The 21,663-nt window shown below is 43.4% G+C and overlaps 1 protein-coding gene across 1 annotated transcript in view; it reads right to left on the bottom strand.

Moving 5' to 3' along the window:
* The window catches only part of vat1l (vesicle amine transport 1-like), a 78,249-nt gene that overhangs the window by 30,583 nt on the left and 26,003 nt on the right, over positions 1 to 21,663 (bottom strand). Inside the window, exons 7-9 of the mRNA XM_069899450.1 lie at positions 21,190 to 21,310; positions 20,475 to 20,591; positions 18,630 to 18,824 (exon numbers count right to left, since the gene is read on the bottom strand). Coding sequence (XP_069755551.1) covers positions 18,630 to 18,824; positions 20,475 to 20,591; positions 21,190 to 21,310 — 433 coding nt within the window. The remainder of the gene's footprint in view (positions 1 to 18,629; positions 18,825 to 20,474; positions 20,592 to 21,189; positions 21,311 to 21,663) is intronic.

Raw genomic sequence — 21,663 nt, 5'->3', positions numbered from 1 at the left:
ATTTGGATATTAAGTTTGTTTCAATTACAGCAGTTGTATTAAAACCAATTTGTAGATTATTATTAATAATTTGAAATATCAGCTTTGGTATTAATGCCAACATATGCTTTACTGAGAAGGGTCTGAATGCCATTAAAAATTGTAGTTTTAGACTGGCAGCTTCAGCCTCGACAGAATGAGCTAATACAGCAGCTATTCGGAAATATACTCTGCAGAAGGCTTTTTAAAATCACTCGTAAAATAATTTATAAAAAGTCACTCAGAAACAACAAACATTAAGAAAATGAGCCGCTGTTTTATGTTGATAAAAGATTTGTTTGCCTTACAGATGGACAATAGGTGCAGGAGTAGGCCATTCAGCCCTTCAACTCTGCACTGCCATTCACTGTGATCATGGCTGATCATCCACAAACAGTACCCCATTCCTGCCTTCTCCCCCTATCCTTTGACTTTGCTCTCTTTAAGAGCTTTATCTAACTCTTCCTTGAAGAGAATTGGCCTCCACTGCCTTCCAAGGCAGAGCACTGCAGAGATGCTAATGCCTTCCCCATATTGTGGCAGAGATCCACAACTCTCGGGGTGAAAACGCTTTTCCTCAACTAAATGGCCTTACCCCTTATTCTTAAACTGTAGCCTCTGGTTCTGGACTCTCCCAATATCGTGGACATGTTTCCTGCCTCCAATCCCTTAATAATCTTCCATGCTTCACTCAGATCCTGCTGCCCCCCAACAACCCACCACCAGGCCCCAACAATAGATGACGGTAATGCGGCCTTATTCACCATTATCACCTTAATTTCAACTTCACATACGAGACCCAGGGGGATATTTCTGAGCCATTTCTGAGGGCGTGGGACTTATATGCCAAAAACAGACCTTCCCTACCCCATAACCCTCTACTTTCTTTTCATCTATGTGTCTGTCCAAGATTCTTCAATGCCCCTTATTGTTCCAGCCTCCAACACCACCCCTGGCAATGCATTCCAGGCACCCACAACTCACTGTGTGGAAAACCTTACCCCTGATTTTCCCCTAAAGTTTCCTTCCTTCACTTTATACAAATGTCCTTTGATACTCCCACCCCAGGAAAAAGACACTGGTTGTCCACCTTATCTATTCCACTCACAATCTTGTTTTTTTTTAATGTTTTTTTTTATTTTTCACACCATAAATCACATTAGCCATGATCTACACTATTTCTTTTTCACACATATACAGTGACTTTTTCTCCCCCCCCTTTCACTCACAATCTTGTTGACCTCTATTAAGTCACTTCTCATCATTCGTCATTCCAAATCACTAAGTGAATTGTACGTCAACCTCAGCGTCATGAAGCAGGCCTCCTGATTAGCATTGTTGCCTCACAAATAACTAGAGTTCAATTCTGACCTCCAGTGCAGTCTATGTGGAGTTTGCATGTTCTTCGCGTGGGTTTCCCCCACGTGCTCTAGTTTTCTTGCCTATTCTGTGTTGGATGGTTAAAATGATCCTTAGTGTAGGTAAAATAGTACTTAAAAAATCAAAGGGGAGTTGATGGGATTGTGAAAGAGAAAAGATTACAGGAAAATAAGGTGGGGGGGGGGGGTGATGTGATTGCTTGGTTAACTCACTGCCTTCTGATCATTATAAACAATTTAAAGATTCCTTTGATGGCTAAGCTGATACAGATTCCGTGAGAAATGAGAACAGGGTAAACACAGAACGTGGTAGGGTGCAGGAACATGCCCATCAGCCCACGAGTCTGTGGTGAGCATAATGTCCAAATCAAACCAAAACTCTACTGCTTGCACTTGATGGCTATCCCTCCACTCATCTGTCTACCTGCCTCTTAAATCCTGCATTTATATCTGCTTTCACCACTACTCCTGGCAGTGCACCCACCACTCTCTGTGCACAATATTTGCTCCGCACCTCTCCCTTAAACTTCCTCCCCCTCACCTTAAACACATGCCCTCCCATGTGTGATTCCCCTGGGGAAAGATTTCCAACTGTCCTTGCTAATGCCTCTCATAATTTTGTAAAACCTTACATCAGGTCTCCCCTTCACCCCCGTACGCTCCAGAGAAAACAAGTTTGCCCAATTGCTCCTCAGAACTCAGGCCCTCTAAATAAGGCAACATCCTGATAAACCTCTTCAGTACCCTTTCCGAAGCCTCCACAGCCTTCCTGTAATAGGGTGACCAAATCTGCTCACAGTGTTCCAAGAGTGCATTATGGGCAAAGGCTATAAACCAATTATTCATGCATATCTGACACATTAAGACTTGAACATAAGGTCAGCTCTTTATGTCTGCAGTGCATACTGTTGTTTATTTGGCAGATACAACTGCCTTCATGATAAACCTCCTGAACTCTGCTGCTCTCACATGCTCAGGAGACATAAAAACCAATGTGACTCAGGAGAAGAAAAATGGATTCTGAAAATCATTGCCAGGGCTGATTCATCACTTCATTTTGGTTTCTGTTTCAATTTTATTGTGCCTGCATTTAAGAATTTATCGAGTTGAGCCTACTTTTCATACACCGCTTCACGTGTGGATGAGATGTGGGTGGAATCTAACACTGCGTGATTATCAGCAAGCATCTCCATCTAACAATGATGTGGGGGGATAAAAGCCATCAACGAGAACTCTGGTTGTGTGAGGATGCTCGCTGAGGAAGTCTTGCAGTGAAGTTCTAGGGCTGAGATAATGAAACTTCAGTAGTCACAACCATTTTTCTTTCTGCAAGATACCAATAAATGCTTTCCCCACACTATACAAATATGTTTTTTTAAAATGAAACACAGCCGCATTGCAATTCATAAACGTTGGTGTTATTCCAATTACCTTCACAAGAACTTGCTCTTTTAACAGAGTTGCAGTCAAAGAGAGAGATGCAAAAGAGAGTCCCCCCAGAGTCACCAAATGTCTGTAAATTTGCCTCCAGTGCTTCCGCAGCCTCCCCCCCCCCCCACCCCCCACCCAGCCACACAGGGTCCAGGCCAAACCAAAGGTGACCCGGGCTCCAGATCCGAACCTCCGACACGGTCAGGAACCCTTGAGCACCATCAGCACCTCCTTGCATCGCGGTTCCATTACCTGGTACCCCTCCAGCCAGTCTGCAGCTTCCCCGGATTCCTTGTCTCGAATCACCTGCCACATTTTGCTTCTCAATCAAGATCCCATTGGCATCATTTTGAAGGACATTTTCCCCGGTGCGCCTGGCAACACTTCAGGCAAATTATCTTTAATTACCAGAGTTACGTGCAAACCAATTGCACTGTTTCCCACCTTACACTGTACATTTCCAAAGTTGCCAAAGAGCATTAGGACCATAAGACTGGCAAAAGGTCAGCTCTCGTGGTGGTTTCCAGTTGAAGAGCTATGTAAAAATTGCCACACTAAGAGGAATCAGAAAAGATTCAGCTTGTCATTGAATACTCTGGTGAACTTCCTGTGTTGTAGGAAGTGTACTGAATGGCTGCATCACGGCCTGGTTTGGAAATTGGGGGGCCCAGGAATGTAGAGGGCTGCAGAAAGTGACCAACCTAGCCAAGCCCATCACAGGCACCCATTCCTGTCCATACATTTGGCGCTGCCAACATCATAAAGAATCCCCATCTCTTCTTATTAAATCGCATTTTAACTCCTTGTGTCCCTTTTTCTTCTGATTCTTTTGCTCAGTATTCTGATGGCCAGACAGATTTTAGAGACCAGTAGAGTCCGCAGGGTTCCCAGGGTCCACAGCAATAGAGAGAATGAGAATGATTTGGCAATAGAGAACGGAAGGAAAGCGATCATTTTACTCTTCAGTGTTACAGGTAGTGCAATTCCAACATGCGTCCATTCCAAGATACAATCAGTCATCCAGAACAGAATATGGATGCATGTCAGGTAGTACCTGTATCTCTTTGTCTGTCTCTCGTGTTATATTGTGATAATTTAATTGATACGATGTACCTGTATAAGTAAGAATTTCAGTGCATCTGTACATTGTAATTTTGTAGAGTGACAATAAGCTTTCATCACCTTTTGACTTGATTACGCTGGACAGTTCCAGAGCTTCAATCTTCTCTTATATTCAAAACTGAAATCAATAGATTTCTAGATTTCAAGGGATTCAGGGAAATATGTAAGCCATGATTTTTTTTATATTTTAGAGATACAGCTTGGTAACAGGCTCTTCCGGCCCACAAGCTCACACCAACCCTGGATTTGAACTTAGGTCACTGGCTCTGTAACTTCACTTCACTTTGGCTTGGCTTCGCGGACGAAGGTTTATGGAGGGGGTAAAAAGTCCACGTCAGCTGCAGGCTCGTTTGTGGCTGACCAGTCCGATGCGGGACAGGCAGACACGATTGCAGCGGTTGCAGGGGAAAATTGGTGGGTTGGGGTTGGGTGTTGGGTTTTTCCTCCGTTGCCTTTTGTCAGTGAGGTGGGCTCTGCGGTCTTCTTCAAAGGAGGCTGCTGCCCGCCAAACTGTGAGGCGCCAAGATGCACGGTTTGAGGCGTTATCAGCCCACTGGCGGTGGTCAATGTGGCAGGCACCAAGAGATTTCTTTAGGCAGTCCTTGTACCTTTTCTTTGGTGCACCTCTGTCACGGTGGCCAGTGGAGAGCTCGCCATATAATACGATCTTGGGAAGGCGATGGTCCTCCATTCTGGAGACGTGACCCATCCAGCGCAGCTGGATCTTCAGCAGCGTGGACTCGATGCTGTCGACCTCTGCCATCTCGAGTACCTCGACGTTAGGGGTGTGAGCGCTCCAATGGATGTTGAGGATGGAGCGGAGACAACGCTGGTGGAAGCTCTGTAACAACATTGTGTTAAACCACCATGCTAGAACCCAGGTCTCCGGCATTACCTGCTGTGTCAGTTACTGTTGAATGAAGATTGTGTGTGAGGGGCTGAAATACTAACCTGAAAGATGACCCAGATGTACCAGGAGAGTACAATGAAGCACTCTCCCACTACAATGTGACAATATCTTGCTGAGAGACCCAACCCACATAACCTCAGGGTGTTAGGGTGTAGGTGTGAAGTAAAACCTCTCAAGGAATGAATGATAAAATAAGGTATTGGTATGAAATTTTCTGCAGAGCACCAGCTAGTAAATCTTCTGCAATAAAGTCACATTATTGACAGAATCTGTAAACGGGTACTTAGTAGTCAGACCTAAATCGAAGAACATTGTTTCATTGTGTATTCGATGATAGAGGTCATCCTCTGCCTTCTCTGCCTGAATTCTGGAATCATTCATCTTTGTTGACAGTGACTGATGGCAATTAAATGAATACAGCAGGCAATCTATGGCCAAGAGAGTTCTGGCAATACTAAAATGATCAGACAAAGAAGATAGAAGAACAGAAGCAGATTCCCCAGTATCCTCCTAAATGGGGTACAGGGTAAATAACCAAGATGGAACTATTTATAGGCATTCAAGAAGAAAATCTGCAGATGCTCAGGTCGAGTGCAAGACACAAAAGCACTGGAGAAATTGAGCAAGTAAAAGGCAGTCAATGTTTCGGGCCTATGCCCTTATTGGTGCCACATTTAGGCATCTGTTTAATGATCAATGGATTAGTAAACACACAGGAGGCTGCAAATTGTGAAATCTGGAGCGACAAACAATCTGCTGGAGGAATTCAGCGGGCCGAGCAACATCAGTGGGAGATAAACGACCGTCCACATTTCAGGATGGAACCCTTCATTACGACCAACGCCATCCGATCCGCAGAGTTCGTCCAGCAGACCACTTGGTGTGATTAGATGTGTAATCATTGGATTGCTCTTTCCACACAAAAGAAAAGGCACTCAGAATGAAGTTCAACAGAACAGAAATGTTAACAAAGAATTATGGGGAAGAATTTACCTTTTATGACCCAAAATGTTTCATCAACCAAGAAAGCAAATTGAAGCCAATCACTCCCACAAAGAGGAGAGAAAGTATTAACTCTTCATCTATTTTTTTTTGGTGTTGATTATAGGACAAACAAGAGTGCCAAGGAAGAGCTAGAGAATGTCTGGGATCCATTCCTAGTACTTCCAGTAATAGTGCTGTGGGATTATTCAGAGGGAACAGGATGAACATTCAGCTTTGTTAGAATAAATGGTTTAATTATCGATGTGGCATAATGATTGTTACAGGTGCAGAGTATCAGTTAGGAATTTAGATGTCAAATCCCAAACCAGCAAATTGTGGAATTTAACTCATTAAAAGTGATCATTTGTGGATTAGCACCATGAAATAAAAATATTGAAGGCCAAATGATCACGCTGAAAAATACACCCATTCATTAACTTCCCTCAGGGAAGGAATGATGTGATCAGAACTCCCAACCCTGTCCCCAGCCTAGACCTGACTCCAGTTCAACCCTCACCAGCGGACTCCTAACCCCTCTGACAAGCTAGCCTGATTTACGATCCTTTGCAACTCTATTCTCCTGCTTTCTCCCCATAACCCTTGATTTCCCTTCCTAATCTAGAACCTATTTACTTCGGTCTTAATAATATGCCCAAAGACTTGGCCTTGACAGCTGTCTGCTGCAATGAATTCCACAGATTCACCACCCTCTGGGTAGAGAAGTTCCTCCTCGTCTCTGTTCTAAAGGGATGGTTTTGTATTGTGAGAATGTGCCCTCTGCTCCCAACGCAGAAAACATCCTCTCCACATTCCTTCTTTCCGGTCCTTTCAGTATTCGATAGGTTTCAATGAGACCCCCCTCGTCCTTCTAAACTTCAGCAAATACAGTCCCAGTACCTTCAAACGATAACCCAAGGATCATTCTTATGAACCTTCTCTGGACCCTCTCCAATGCCAACACATCTTTTCTTAGATAAAGAGTCCAAAACTTCTCACAATACTCCCAAGTGCAAACTGACTAATGCCTTATAATTTATACTAGAACCCATTATAAAACTATCCAGCAATTGCCTCATTGAGGCAAGGAAACCTTTCTGCTCTTGACATGCAAGTTGACTTTTAAGTCAGAACAAAATTTATTCCAGGTTGCCAAGATGGGAAAACAAAATGCAGTTGTGGAAATCAGAACAAACATCAAAAAACTCAGCATCTGTGGAAGCAGAAGATGTAAGTAAAGGCTTCAGGTCAAGACCTTGCATCAGGACTGAGAGGGAATGAGAAAGATTGTCAGTACAAAGGAGTAGGTGGGATTGTAGGTGATCGGTGGAATCAGATAGGGAGGGCATGAAGGACAGAGAGAAACAGGTGGAGGAGAGGATTGGGGAGGTGAGTGAGAGAAGAAACCGAGGTGAAACGGTGTGCATATCTGGGAGAGGTGGGTGAAAGCAGAGATGTAGGAAATGGAGGAAATGCACGTGTTGTCCCCCTCACACAGTCACCTGCCCCTCAAGTATTCTCTTCCCATTCCCTCCCCCCACCTGGACAGATGTGGGATGGTGTTTGTTTATTCAGAGGATAGTCGAGATCTGAGGGTAGGCGGCGGCGGCCCCGGCCCCAGTCCGAGCAGAATGTAGGCGGCGGCAGCCCCAATCTGGGCAAAAGCGAGGGAGAGGCGGCGGTCCCGGCCTCGGTAGAGTGAGGCAGGCGGAGGCCCCCAAAGTTCCTCAACATGGTTAGTTCAATGCATGCATCAATAATTGTGGGAGAAGGGAGATGTGTTCCACTCTGCGCTGTGCTGAGTTCCTTGCCAGGGCAATACCCAACAGTTCCTTCAGCCCAATGAGTCTCAGTAAACAATCAAACACCCATGTCACTACTCCCATCAATTCCCCCAGATTCTACCCACATACCTGCACACTGGGGGGCGGGGGGGGGGGGGGTGGGAATTCCAACCTGCAAGTGTTTGGAATGTGGGAGGAAACCAGAGCTCTCTGGGGAAATTTAAAAAAAGGGCAACCTCCATACAGATAGCACCTGGGGTTAGGATTGAACCAGGGTGGCTGGAACTGCACTACCAGGGATATCTTCCTGCTGAGTAATCATCAAGAAGTTTATACAGAATTACATTTTTCATTCATCTCCAAGGTTTGTACGTTGCTGGCTTGGCTGACAAGTTGACCATCTCGCAATGCCCTTGAACTGAGGACTTTCTGAGCTGGTTAACTTACTGGTTAAGAGACAAGCACATTTCTGGGATTCAGCCAAGGCAGAATCCTCAGGGGACAGATGTTACTGAAGGTTTGGGATTTTAATAGCACTGCAGTAGTTTCACAGCCAACTAGCTCTTAATTCCAGCCTTATTTACTTGAATCTAAATCTTCCTGCTGGGACATATTAAATCCAGATCCTACATTCTGGAATAAAATCAAGCATATCATTCATTATTGCTACTCTATCCCTTTACAGCAAAGGGATACCATTCAGTCCAGCTGGGCAATGCTTGTCTTTATACATCATACAAGCCTCCTTGAACCTTCCTCATCTTAGCCATTCTCTGGATCCTTCAGTTCTTGTCTCCTTTGTGTCTTTTCTCCTGAGATCCAAGAGTGCCTGATGCCTCCATCTCCACTTCCCACCAGCCACGTACAAAGCAATTTCTCCTGAATTCCTTCCTGGATTTATTAACGACTGCCTTATCTTTATTAAATGTGATTTGGAACACTATAGATTTGTAGTTCGACCCATCAACATCTTAGATCCAGAGCTTAAGCACAATCTGCTGGAGGAACTCAGCAGGTCAAACAACATCAGTGGGAGAAAAGGAATCTTATTCTCCCACCATTGCAGCTCAACCTGCTAGGTTCCAGCATCTGCAGTCTCCCGTATGTACATATGGAGAAACAAGCCCTGCCTAATTCTGCTTACTCTCAAAGTAAGCAAAGAGTCAAGGGAGCAGGGGAGAATAGAAGGAACTTGGTGAAGCCCAAGGATTCCTGAAGATAAACGAGGTGAAGACATATGGGACATTGTCTTCATTAATCAGGGCATAGAATGTAAAGAGGCGGTTACGGTACAACTTGGTGAACATTAGTTAGGATCTAGCTGGGGTCCTGTGTGCAGTCTCTCCTTCACGCCACAGGAAGGATGTAAAGAGGGTTCAGCAGAGATTTACCTGTGATGGAGCATTTTAGTTATGAGGAAACAAGGAAACACTGGATCCATTAAGTTTATTTGGAACAGAGCAGGTTATAAGGGGACAGTTGGAGATGTACAAAATGATGTGGGGGATAGAAAGGGTGAACAATAGAAAACTTATATCTGTTGACTTTCGTGCTTTGCTCTAAAATTGGAAGTCTAGAGGAAAGATGAAAGCTGGAACACACTGTCTGACTTGATCGTCAAGGCAGACAATCTCACAACAGTTTGGTAATATCGAGATAAATACGAAAGTAAGTAGGTTAGTGCAGATGATTAGCATTGACATGATGGGCTGAAGGGTGCAGAAAGTGCTCTGCTCAGGATTGGAAGAAGCTGCAGAAAGTGGTGAATCCAGCTCAGAGCATCACACAAACTTCCCTCCCCTCCCTGGGCTACATCTGCATCTCCCTCTGCCTTGGAAAGGCAGTCAACATAATGAAGCACCCATTATACCCTGGACACAATCTCTTCTCCCATTAGAGAGAAGGCTTTAGAATGTGAAAGCACACAAAATTTGGGCATAAAGACACTTCCCACAGTCATTAGGCTCCTGAATGAACCCCATAACAGTGCTATCATACTTCTCCTGCTTTGATGCCAATTAATATTTCTTTTCATTACAATCCAACACTCTGTAAATGTGCTCTTTACACAGCTGCATGAATGTTAGAGATAACCTGTTAGTCTGCTCACAGAAGAACTCATTTCACCCTTTTAACTTAAACTTTTGAAAATAATATAAAAGTGGTGACAAAATGGCCTTTTTCAAAATGTTGACACAATCATGAGATGTACAGGAAAGGTAAATGGTCTCTTTCATAGGATCAAAACCAGAGGGTGTAAAAGTGAGAGGGGAAAGATTTAAAAGGGGCTCGAGAGGCAACCTGTTCGCATTGAAGGAAGTTGGCATGTGGAATGAGCGGAGGAAGGAGTAAAGATGGAAAACTTAGACACGTGCATGAATGGAAACTTCTTACAGGGGTTCTAATTTAGATTTCTGTTGCCCCTTCACAGAAAGCAAGTCAGGTACTTAACAAGTTGCCAGAGTAAGGGGGACAATGGACATTGGGAAAAGATTCGGGAGGATATGGGCCAAATACAGGCAGATGGGACCAGTTGAGGGAGGCAGCTTTGAGAGCATGGACAAATTGGGACGTTGGGCCTGTTTTTAATATTGTTAAGCCCTTTGGGTTTATTGCCATCAACTAACCCAAGCGGACATCGGTGTTCAAGTTCTTCAGTGCTTAACATGCATCAGACTTGAACCCAGGAGCATTCTGGCCCATGTCAGAAATGAATTTCAAATCCCTGGGGTCTCCTTAAGTCTCTCCTCCAATACAATGGTAATACTACTGATCCTTGCTTATTGCTTGCAGCTCAGAGTACACTTAAATCTCTCCTTTTGTAGCATCAGTGCTTTCATGTAAACAAAATTGCTTCAGTGTGGAATCTCATTTTTAATTAAGTAATTGTTCTTCATTTGCTGTGTTGTAATAGGCAGTCATTTCAAAAGAAATGTGCCAATAAATCTAGTTTGTGCAGGCTCTGCAGAAATGCAAACCCCTGTACAATTCAAATTCACACAGCTTATCTTGGTGAATTTTTTTCCCCAAAAAATGAATAGCCTTCCATGGCGTCAAGCTACCATATTTTTGTTGTTAAACAAGAACATCTGAAGATGCTGGGGTCAAGGGAAATACACAAATATGCTGGAGAGACTCAGTGCACCCCACAGCATCCACAGGAAGTGGGGATTCACCAGGCTCAAAACATTGGTCGTCCTTTATATGCATGACATTACATATATTCCTGAGATTCTTTTCCTGTGGACTTCCATGGACTCTGCGTGACTTGCTGAGTTTCTCCATCACCGAGTGCTTTGCCTTTCTCATCAGCCAAAGAAAGAAATAACTTTTTGCATAGCATGTTTTGCAATCTCAGCACCCGCTTTGCAACAGATGAATTATGGTCAGAATTTGGGTCTGGTTTTGGACTGATTGAGTAGGTTGGTAATTTGCACAGCATCTTGGAGTGCCCATAAAGAGAACAAATTTCTCACAGCCACAAACTTTGAGAAAGATTATCTACAGTCTTCTCAGTTCATGGAAAGCAAGACTTTAGTGATTGTTAATGGGCCTTATATAAAAGGTTGATCTACACACATATCATGGGAGTGAGACCAGCTGAAGACCATGATCATTGTACGAGGTGGTTGCAATTCATGAAGCAGCTTTACAGCCAATGGGAGGAGTTGGCTAAGGAGGATCTTGGCAATGACCTTCCCGGTGGCAAACGACAAGGAGCTGCCTCTGTCATTACTGCATTTCAATTTGTCTCCATTCTTAAAATTGGAGTCCCTCAAGTCCCCTAGTCCATCCTCCACACCCCAGACTATGGAAGATTAGGTTATAAATTGGTGACTGAATTTCCTCTCTGCAAGGATGCCATTTCTTCCCAAGGAAAACAGGCCTTGTGCTCATTTCTATACTTGTTTCAGAGGTTAGGTGTGATGCAGAAGCTTTAGCCTGGATTACCTCCAGCAGATTGTGTTTGGCTTCAGATTCCAGCATCTGCAGTCTCCTGTGTGAGTCTAATCAGAATGCCTCTTTGTAATTTCATCTTTTCCAGCCCTTGTTCGAATCATCTCCATTATTGATTTAATTCCTCCACAGATGAACTCTGATACCCGAACTAAATATTCATGAATGATGCTTCCAGGAGCCCCGGCTTCTGTTCCTGTCTCTTCATATTCCAGTAAAGGACAGCTGTGAACTTTATCTTTTGCAATTTAGGAAGCCGTGCTACATCTCTTTCTGTCCTCATCAAATGTCAGCAACACTCCTGTCAACCACACACACACTGCTCTGATTGAAAAAAATACAACTGCAGCTTGTTCCAAATAAAGATGGTGAACTATTTAATTTCTCCTCATGCTCCCCATCAAATTATAAATGGTTTATTCACCAGATTGTGCCCTTAAGTTGAAGTTTTATGTTTAAATTCACTCATTTCAAAATACCCAGGACAGGGAGCAGGGTTTTTCTGTGACAAGGTTCATAGAGTCTCATAAAGAGTATAATTACAGAGTACGGGGTTGCAATATAAAGATCAAGTCATACCAAGCAAGAGCAGAGTGGCTGCATTGGTGTGGGGGCCATTCAGGAGCCTGATGACTGCAGGGAAGAAACCGTCTTTAAGTCTGTTGGTGCATACTTTCCCATTCTTTAACAAGTCATTGGTGAGGCAGCCTTTGGAAAGGATGCGATTACACTGAAAAGATTCACAAGGATGTTGCTGGGGCTTGAGGACTCGAGAACTGTTTTCCCTGAGTGAGGGAGACTGAGGGGTGATCTTCCAGAGGTAATTTGTCCCACAGTAGGAGAGCCCAAAACAAGGGGCATAGATTTAAGTTAAACAAGAAAGAATGCAAGTGCTGGGGTTGAGTGCAATACAAGTACTCCCCAATTTGCCACGTCCATACACACATCCGTCAAAAAAAATCTTAAATATAAAGAAAATATATAAAATTTACTTGGATTATGTTGTATTTGATAAACTATAACAGGGATACAGAGTATGCAAGAGTTAAAATGTGTGTACTTACTTCGTTAGTCAGCGTCCCGGGATCCGTAGGCTGGGCGTGGCCATCTTGATTCCTGTGCGCATGCGAAATCAAGATGGTCACACTCAGCCTCCGGGCCCTGGGATGCCGACTTACAAGGTAAGTGTGCCAAAGAAGTACAGCAGGTCACACAGTAAACATTGGAAGTAAAGGGTAACCAACGTTTCGGGGCCTGGGACCTTTTTCGGGTATAAGGAAAAGAAGGCAGGTGTCTGAATAAAAAGTTGGGGGAAGGCAGAGGAGGAGAGGAGAGGAGAAAGGAAAGGGCAGGGAGAAGAGTACGGGCTGAGATCAGAGTTAACTGGTGGACACAGGTTGGGACGGTAGAAGAGAAAGAAGTGATGGGGAGAGGGTAGCTCCCATCGAAGATGGAAGGGAAGGGGGTGGGGAGCTGGAGGACAGAGGGATAAAGAAAAAGAGAGAAATAACACTGGGGAGGGATTTAATGGAAAATGGATGTCAGTGTTCATGTCGTCAGGTTGGTGACTGCTGAGATGGAATATAAAGTTTTGGGGATGGGTTAAGGTGAAAGTGGGATTAGGTTAATGAGAAACAAGTGGGATTGTTCTGAGAGCCAGCATGGACTTGATGTCATAGAAAATGAGAAATATGAATATTCTGATCAACCATTCTTCAGTCCTGATGAAGAGTTTCAGCACCTAACGTCAGCCATTCCCTTTCCTCCCACTGATGCTGTTCGACACGCTGAGTTCCTCCAGCAGATTATGTTTGGCTTTAGATCCCAACATCCGCAGTCTTTTGTGCGTCTCCAACCATTCAGCAAGATCTACCACCTCGCTGCCATGTTCCCATCAGTATCCCTCTATCCCCTGATGCGATTAATGTTTAGAAATGCTTCATTCTCCAAATGTCTATCTCCAACTTCGAGTGAAGAAATATCTCCTCATCTCAGTAATACCCTTTATCCTTTATTCTCAAATGGTGCTTCCTGACCTCCGTTTCTGTAGTCAGGGGAAACATCCTGGCCACATCTCATGCTCCAAACACTTCAAGGTCTCCTCTCAATTCTCTTAAAACTGAATGTCAGACTCATTCTGCTCAATCCCTTCTCATTCATCAAGTATACCATCCCTTGAACTAGACTAATGAATCTTCCCTTTCTTGAAGGAGACATAGCACATTATAGCACAGTAAGGCCCTTCAGCCAATACTGACCTATATAAACCTATTCAACAATCTATTCTAAATCTTCCCTACCTCACATTCATAGCCCTCTATTTCTCTTACATCCATGAGCCTGTCTAAGAGTCTTTTAAATGTCCCTCTTGTACCAACCTCCACCACCACCCCTGGCAATGCATGTCTACTACTCTTGGTGTAAAAGCCTACCCCTGTCTTCTCCCCTAAACTTTCCTCCCCTCACTTTGTACAGATGTCCTCTGGTATTTGCTACCGTCACCCCCAGGAATGAACTATTTCACTGCTGTGTGAGCTTTGATTCAATTTACCCAACCCAATCTGTTCAGCTGAATCATCGAATGCAGATGCAAAAGACAACTGCTACGTCATGTGAACTTGATAAAGCTTTTTATTTCCTTCCCTTTCCTGAACAAGACATTAAAAAAGTTTATTAAAAAATAAAGGTAACTTGACTTGACTGGGGAGAATTAACACAGCCCATTACATTCCCACTCCTCTCATGCTATGATCTAACGCACTACAATTTTAATCTGCAACAACACCTGTTCTGAGCATCTCGATTCCTTCAGATTGTTCAACAACGTCATCGTAATTTGACCTCAAAGTTCTTTAACTGAGTGATGCTAAAACAGACAAAGCACAGAAGGATTCAATCTTAATGCAGGCAACTAGGACTAATGTAGAACGCAAAAGTGCTGGAGGAACTCAGCGTCCGTAGAAAATAAAAGGGAGCCGACATTTCAGGCCTGGGCCCTTCAGGAGTCGAAAATCAGGCAGACGTCAGAATAAAAAGCTGTGGGCCATGGGGAGAAGGGGCAAAAAGGTCCGTCAACATCGTGGGCAGAAGTTGTGTACAGCTCTATGACTAAAGCCAATTTCAAGGATAATCACAAGGTAGTCAATTCGCCAACGGATGGCTCCCACAAAGAGGAATGAGGCTCTCTGAAGACCTTTTTTTTGTGGATGCTGATTGGAATGTACAGAAGGAATGAACACAGAGTTCCTGATGCCTCCTTTAAAATATTTCCATGGCACCTTTAATGCAGAGAAAGCGCTGGGAGTTTAGGAAGCCATACAACCACAGCACGGTTAGCGCAATGCTATGACAGCACCAGTGACCTGGCATCGTCTGTAAGGAATTCGTACGATCTCCGTGCCTGGACGGATTTCCTCCGGGAGCTCAGGTTTCCTCCCACCCTTTAAAACCTACGGGGGGTTGTAGGTTTATTGCGAGGCACAGGCTCGTGGGACAGAAGGGCCTGTTATTGTGTGGTATGCCTAATTTAAAAAAAAAATTTAAAGAAGTTTTTTTTTAAATTTAAACCAGAGTGCATTAAAAAAAATGCTGCAGATGCAGGAAATGTAAAAATCAAAACAGAACACTGTGAATACTTGGCAGCATCTGCAGAGAGATAACTTTTCAGGTCAAAGGCCCTTCATTAGAACTGGGAAAAAAAAGAAGCTCTAAAAGAGAAAGTATTTTAGTCAATGGCTTTCATGGTGATGCGATCTTCCATCTTCCTGGGGGATGAGTGTGGATAGTTTGTTTGAGAGTTACAGCACGAAAACAGGTCTTTCTGGCCCATGAGTTCGCACTGCCTAAATACACCCATAATGATCAATTAATTAACTCCATACGCCTTTTGAACGTTGAAGGGCACCAGAGCACATGGAGGGCAGCCAGACGGTCACAGGGACATGGTACACACAGTGGCGGATTCGAACCCGTTGATGATGGTTACCTAGCACGGCACTAACCATAGTGTCACTGCAGTTAATCATGGACCTCAGTGACAGGAAAAACAGGCACGATTGTCAATTCCCCCACCCCCCCACCCCCCACCCTGTCTGTCCGACTCCATCCTCACTATATGCCACAGAGGATGTATTGAGAGCATTCTGTGCAACTGCATCACTGCCTGGTTTGGAAGCTGTACCTCCTCGGACCGCAAGACCCTGCAGAGGATAGTGAAGTCAGCAGAAAAGATCACTGGGGGCTCTCTTCCTACCTTGAAGGACACCTACAACACTCGATGCGAAGGACTCCACACACCCCTCATGTAAACTGTTCTCCCTTCTGCTATCTGGTAGGAGGTACTGTGGCACTCGGGCAACAATTTTTTTTCCCCCAAGCCATCAGACTCCTGAATTCCCAGAAGGTAAATGGATAATCTATTATGGACTTTTATTGTATATGTCTTAATATTTCTATGTGTTTAACTTCTGTTCCAACTTATATTTATGTGGTCCTGGAGAAATGCTATCTTATATTTACCGTGAGAGCATGGTTCGAACGATAAATAAAGGTAACTTGACTTGACTGGGGAGAATTAACACAGCCCATTACATTCCCACTCCTCTCATGCTATGATCTAACGCACTACAATTTTAATCTGCAACAACACCTGTTCTGAGCATCTCGATTCCTTCAGATTGTTCAACAACGTCATCGTAATTTGTAAATCCAAAGCCTTTTTCCGAATCTTCATTGGCTTCAGATCTATTCTTGCATGACTGAAGGAGGGAGGTTGTTTCTGCTTGTAGGTGACACTAGAGCTAGCAGACGTTGCCCCGAGATTTGGGGAGAGTCAATTTTAGACAGAGCTCTGCTACAATTTTATTAAGGCACATTTGGCAATGGGAATGAGCACCATGGCACTGTCTTCTTTTTCTTTGGCTTGGCTTCGCGGACGAAGATTTATGGAGGGGGTAAAAAAGTCCACGTCAGCTGCAGGCTCGTTTGTGGCTGACAAGTCCGATGCGGGACAGGCAGACACGATTGCAGCGGTTGCAAGGGAAAATTGGTTGGTTGGGGTTGGGTGTTGGGTTTTTCCTCCTTTGCCTTTTGTCAGTGAGGTGGGCTCTGCGGTCTTCTTCAAAGGAGGTTGCTGGCCGCCAAACTGTGAGGCGCCAAGATGCACGGTTTGAGGCGTTATCAGCCCACTGGCGGTGGTCAATGTGGCAGGCACCAAGAGATTTCTTTAGGCAGTCCTTGTACCTTTTCTTTGGTGCACCTCTGTCCCGGTGGCCAGTGGAGATCATACAAAAGCATTTTACATCTCACTGGATCCTGAATTTGACATGCCTGAAAGCCCATCTGACTTGAAAACATTGATCGAGACCTCAACTCCACTCATGGTCATGGTATGTTAAGCAAGTATTATCTTAATTAACAATGAGCAGCAAGAGCCTTATTTGCACAAATCCCTGGATGGCAGCTTTGCATAGAACACCACAGATTGAATACTTATATCCTCACTGAAACTTGCTCAATGCATAGTCCTTTGAATCAGAGACAATTGACAGGTCCCCAGTAAAACTCACGGATAAACAATGTAAATACTCAAAACTCCCAAATATGGGGCAGTGAGATTCTACTGGTCACCAAGACCTCATTAGAACAACCTTTCCCTGCAATATCGATCCAATGAAACCATCCACCCTTGATTCTACAAGCTTCTTTTATATTTATATGGGCATGGGATGAGGACAATGCCAGCATTGATTGTCCATCCCCAATGCCCCTGAACTGAGAAGACCACAAGGATCCTACCACCCTGATGTGTCTAGAATCCCCTACAGGGTATTGTGCCTAAACTAGATTCATTTTATTCCAGATTTTATTGAATTACTTGAATTGAAATTAATTATATTACCTTTGTGGGATCCAAACTCATAGCCTTGGATCAATAGACTAGTATTCTGGTTATTTGTCCTCATCTCTGCCTCAGCTCTTTGCCAAGGATCTTAGCAAGGCTTTACGAATCAACATATTCAAAAGGAATTAAAAGCCTTTTCTCCTACTTTGCTGCCTTCAGTTTGATGAATGGTGTGAAATCATTGCTTCCATATTTCCTTGGCAAATGCTTCATCACACCAACTGGCAAGCAAATCTCAAGGGAAGAAGACTGGGATATTTTCAGCCTCACGATTCAATAATTTGAGGCATTATCCCATTTTCCTATTTATTTCAGAGACGCAAAACTGCATTGTAACCTTTAAAGTCCACTTGAAGATGGAACCAGCAAGATGAAGAGAAAGTTTGACATGGCCTATGTTCAGCAAGCACAGGTTGAGAAATTAGTGTTGTCGTTCGCATGCCCAATAACTGTATATTTTGCCTCAGTTGAGGTGAAATGCAAGTCACCACTACTGATGCCCAACTCAGCGCTATAATGTTTCATCATTCATCAAAACTTTTAAATGCCCCAGATGTATATGCTGGCAAACCGTCTCCATTCACTGTGACAATGAAACTCTCTGCCATATCCAGGAGAGTGAGGAGGATGAACTCTCCTCTACTCCCTTGGATCTCACCAATGTCCTCTCCCCAGCCATGGAAACCCTCTGAATTCAGCCACTCAGATTAAACCCTTAGGAAGTTTGGTCAGCCACATGGATCTCACAGGGAGTCATATGGAGCCCCCCTTGCAGCAGATTAAACAAGAGACTGAGCATGAGCCCAGAGCCAAAAAAACCCTCTGCTGGAGGAACACAGCAGGTCAGGCATCATCTGTGGGAGGGGAAGAACATTGATCAAGTTTTGAACTCCTCCAGCAGATTTGCTTTCTTTGTTGCATCAAACAAAAGACTCCTCCTGGCTGAGAGACAGAAGTCTCCGCACAGGCCAATACTGGTCTTTCACATGGGTTAGGCTAGTTTGAGATAAATTGTTCATGCCAGACAAGCCTCCAAATTCAGAATTGACATCAGCAAATGAGGTTTCAGAGATCTTAATGAAAAGATGATTGATCATTTCATACAAACTAGTCCAGAACTGCTGCAACAAATGCGATACTCTTACCTCTTCCAGAGCCCATAATGAATCAACCAAGGGTCTGATCTTCTTTTGGTTGTACAGTGAAATCAGCTGATCCATCACAGCTTTTACCTTGGCTGCTCGGTTTTGTTTGAAGAGAAGGTTAAGCAAAGAAAATCCAGCAATGACTTTGTTCTCTTCATAGAGCTTTATTGGGTTCACCTTCTCAACCTGCCACCACTAGAAAGAGAAGATTTTCACTCTCATTATATCAAATTTGCAGCCCTTCACCTCTTTCTGTCTGAAATCTCTTGAATTATGGTTGTGGTCCGACGAGAAATAGGTATGACATGTTTACAATCTAATGTGCATTTCATACAACATGTCTTTGACTTTCTGATATAACATATTATTTAAATGCCATGAAATAACATGATGACAACTTAATTAATTAGGAGGCATATTGTAGCTATGACTTTAATGATTAGGTTATGATACATCTATAACTTAATTTTATTGGCATCTCATAACGAATTTAACAAAGAAGACACAACATAGGTACGATTTAATGTGTTACAGGCATAACATAGCTATGAGTTCATGAATGTGGCAATAATCCGGTTTAATTGGGCTAAGTACAGTAAAAAGCAGTAAGTTTTATTTTAAATGCACAACAAATGATCAACACAAGGTGAGCCTCAACACTGAGCCAAAGTTTTGGGTTGAATGTTCCTTAAAAGTGAATGAGACAAGAAGCAGAGAGAGAAAGTCTCATGGACTGCCTTTAAAGTGCATTAAGCAAAATCACTGAACCAAGGAGACACAAAATAGGAATGCACAGCACATGAACAGGCCACTCCACCCCTCTCATCCATCCTGATGCTTATTCTCTATATACCCTCCTTCTCTCCTGATCCATCTCTTCCAAAAAACATATTTTTCCATTCAATTTACCATGGAGTTTACCATACAAATTCCTTTGTCATTTGCCACAGCTAACATATTAGACAGCAATTAAACTTACTTCCTGTACATTGAAGCTCACTTCGTGTTTCCATTCAGCTTGTGACACATTTAATCGTTCAAACTCTTCTCTGTACATGCCAACACATTTAACTGCCCTCATTAACTCAGTGCAGCTCTAGGTTGCTTGTGTTCCCTGAATGACAACAGCGACTCAATTCAAAAATTGGACCAAAAGACACTTTGAGACACTATAAAGTAATATATTGCTCAAATATTAATTATTTATTTGTCATTTCTTATAGAACAATACACAGTTAGTGTTGTGCTAACCTAAGAACCTACTCCAACAATTGCCTAGAATTTCCCTACAGCTTAACCCTCCATTTTTCTTAGTTCCATGTACCGATCTAATAGTCTCCAAAAAGACTCTACTGTTCCTGTCCCCACCACCGTGGCCAGCAGCACATTCCATGCATCCACCAGTCTCTATGTGAAAAATGTACCCCTTCTATTCCCCTGTGCTCACTCCCATGCACCTTACAACCTTGCCCCCTTGTGTTAGCCATTCCAGCCCTGGGAAAAAGCCTCTGGACTTGCACAGGATCAATGCCTCTCATCATCTGATACACCTCTATAAGGTCAGCCCTCACTGTCTGATTTTTTTTCTCTCTCAGGTTACAATGGATATATTGATAAATGAGCAAAATAGATGGAATTTAACTCAGAAAAGTGCAAACTGATGTGTTTTGGGGTGTTAAGCCAAGATAGGACATATACAGTGTAGTAAAGGGTCCTTAGGAGTGTTGTAGAATGGAAAGATCTCAGGGTGCAAGTACACAGTTCCCTAAAGTGGTGGCATAAGTAGACAGGGTGGCGCATGGTAAACTTGGCTTCATCAGCTGTGGCACAAAGTGCAAGGGTTACAGTTGGACAAAATGTGGTCAGACCATACGTGGAATATTGGGTGCAGTTCTGGCGACCATAGGTCGTTGTGATTACACTGGTGAGGTTACAGCAAAGATTCACCAGGATGTTGTGCAACTGGGGAGGTTGATTAAAAGGAGAGATTAGATGGGGTGGGTCTGATTTCCCTGCAGAGTAGGATGCTGAAGGATGACCTTGTAGGAATTTTTGGGGTATAGAAAAGATGGATGGTCATAGGCTTTTTTCCCCAGTGTCGGGAAGTATAAACCCAGAGGGCATAGGTTTAAGATGAGAGGGGAAAGAATTATTTGGGATCTGAGGGGCAAATATTTCACACTGCGTATGATGGATCTGTGGAATAATCTGCCAGATCATTCCAATTATAAAGTACAAAGAACATTTGAACATGTATTGGAAATTTTTTAGCAGGATGTGAGCCACATGCAGGTGAGTGGGATAGGCATCTTGGTTAGCATGGATGAGTTGGGCTGAAAGGCCTATTTCTGAACCGTATTGCAAAATGATTCTATCACAGTTCCACATTTTGTTTTGTATCTTTACTTTTCTCTCTGTCCCTCGAGCTCTTTTGGATCCTGGAACTGCCTTCATATCGTGAAGGGCATCACACTGGGAGAAGCGTAGTGACAATGGAAGATGTCCCTCATGGGGAGAATTGTCCTTTCCTCTCCCTGGGGCATAAATCTCAATGCATTACTTGTGCATTCACTTTCACAACATTACATGAGATTGCTTGCTCAGTGTTGAGCTGCAGAATGCAATCCATAAACAGAGGTTGTAGCAGGAGCAAGTTGCACAAGAAAATAAAGGTCTTGTTTCTGGTTGACAAAAAAAATGGAGTCATAATCGTTATTGCAGTACAGCACAGTCAGAGACCATTCAACCCATCAGATCCCATGGCTAACATATTCATTCCCACAACCCACCTATTTCTCCATTCCAAATATTCTTCCAATTGCCTTTTGAAAATAACTACAGTGTCTGCTCTCTCCCTCTCCCTAATGCAGAATCATCTAAATATTCACAGAATAATTTCTCTTTATTTCCATTCTATTTTCCAAATCTCTTAATCATGTGCCCCTTTGTCACTGTAACAGTTTCCCTCTCTCTTCTTTGGCTAAACATTTCATTATTTTAACAACTGTTCTTAACCTCAGCATTCTGAGGAGAA

The sequence above is a fragment of the Narcine bancroftii genome, chromosome 10 (assembly GCF_036971445.1).
Source record: "Narcine bancroftii isolate sNarBan1 chromosome 10, sNarBan1.hap1, whole genome shotgun sequence".
Classification (NCBI taxonomy): domain Eukaryota; kingdom Metazoa; phylum Chordata; class Chondrichthyes; order Torpediniformes; family Narcinidae; genus Narcine; species Narcine bancroftii.
This window is presented reverse-complemented; position numbering and strand designations above follow the sequence as displayed.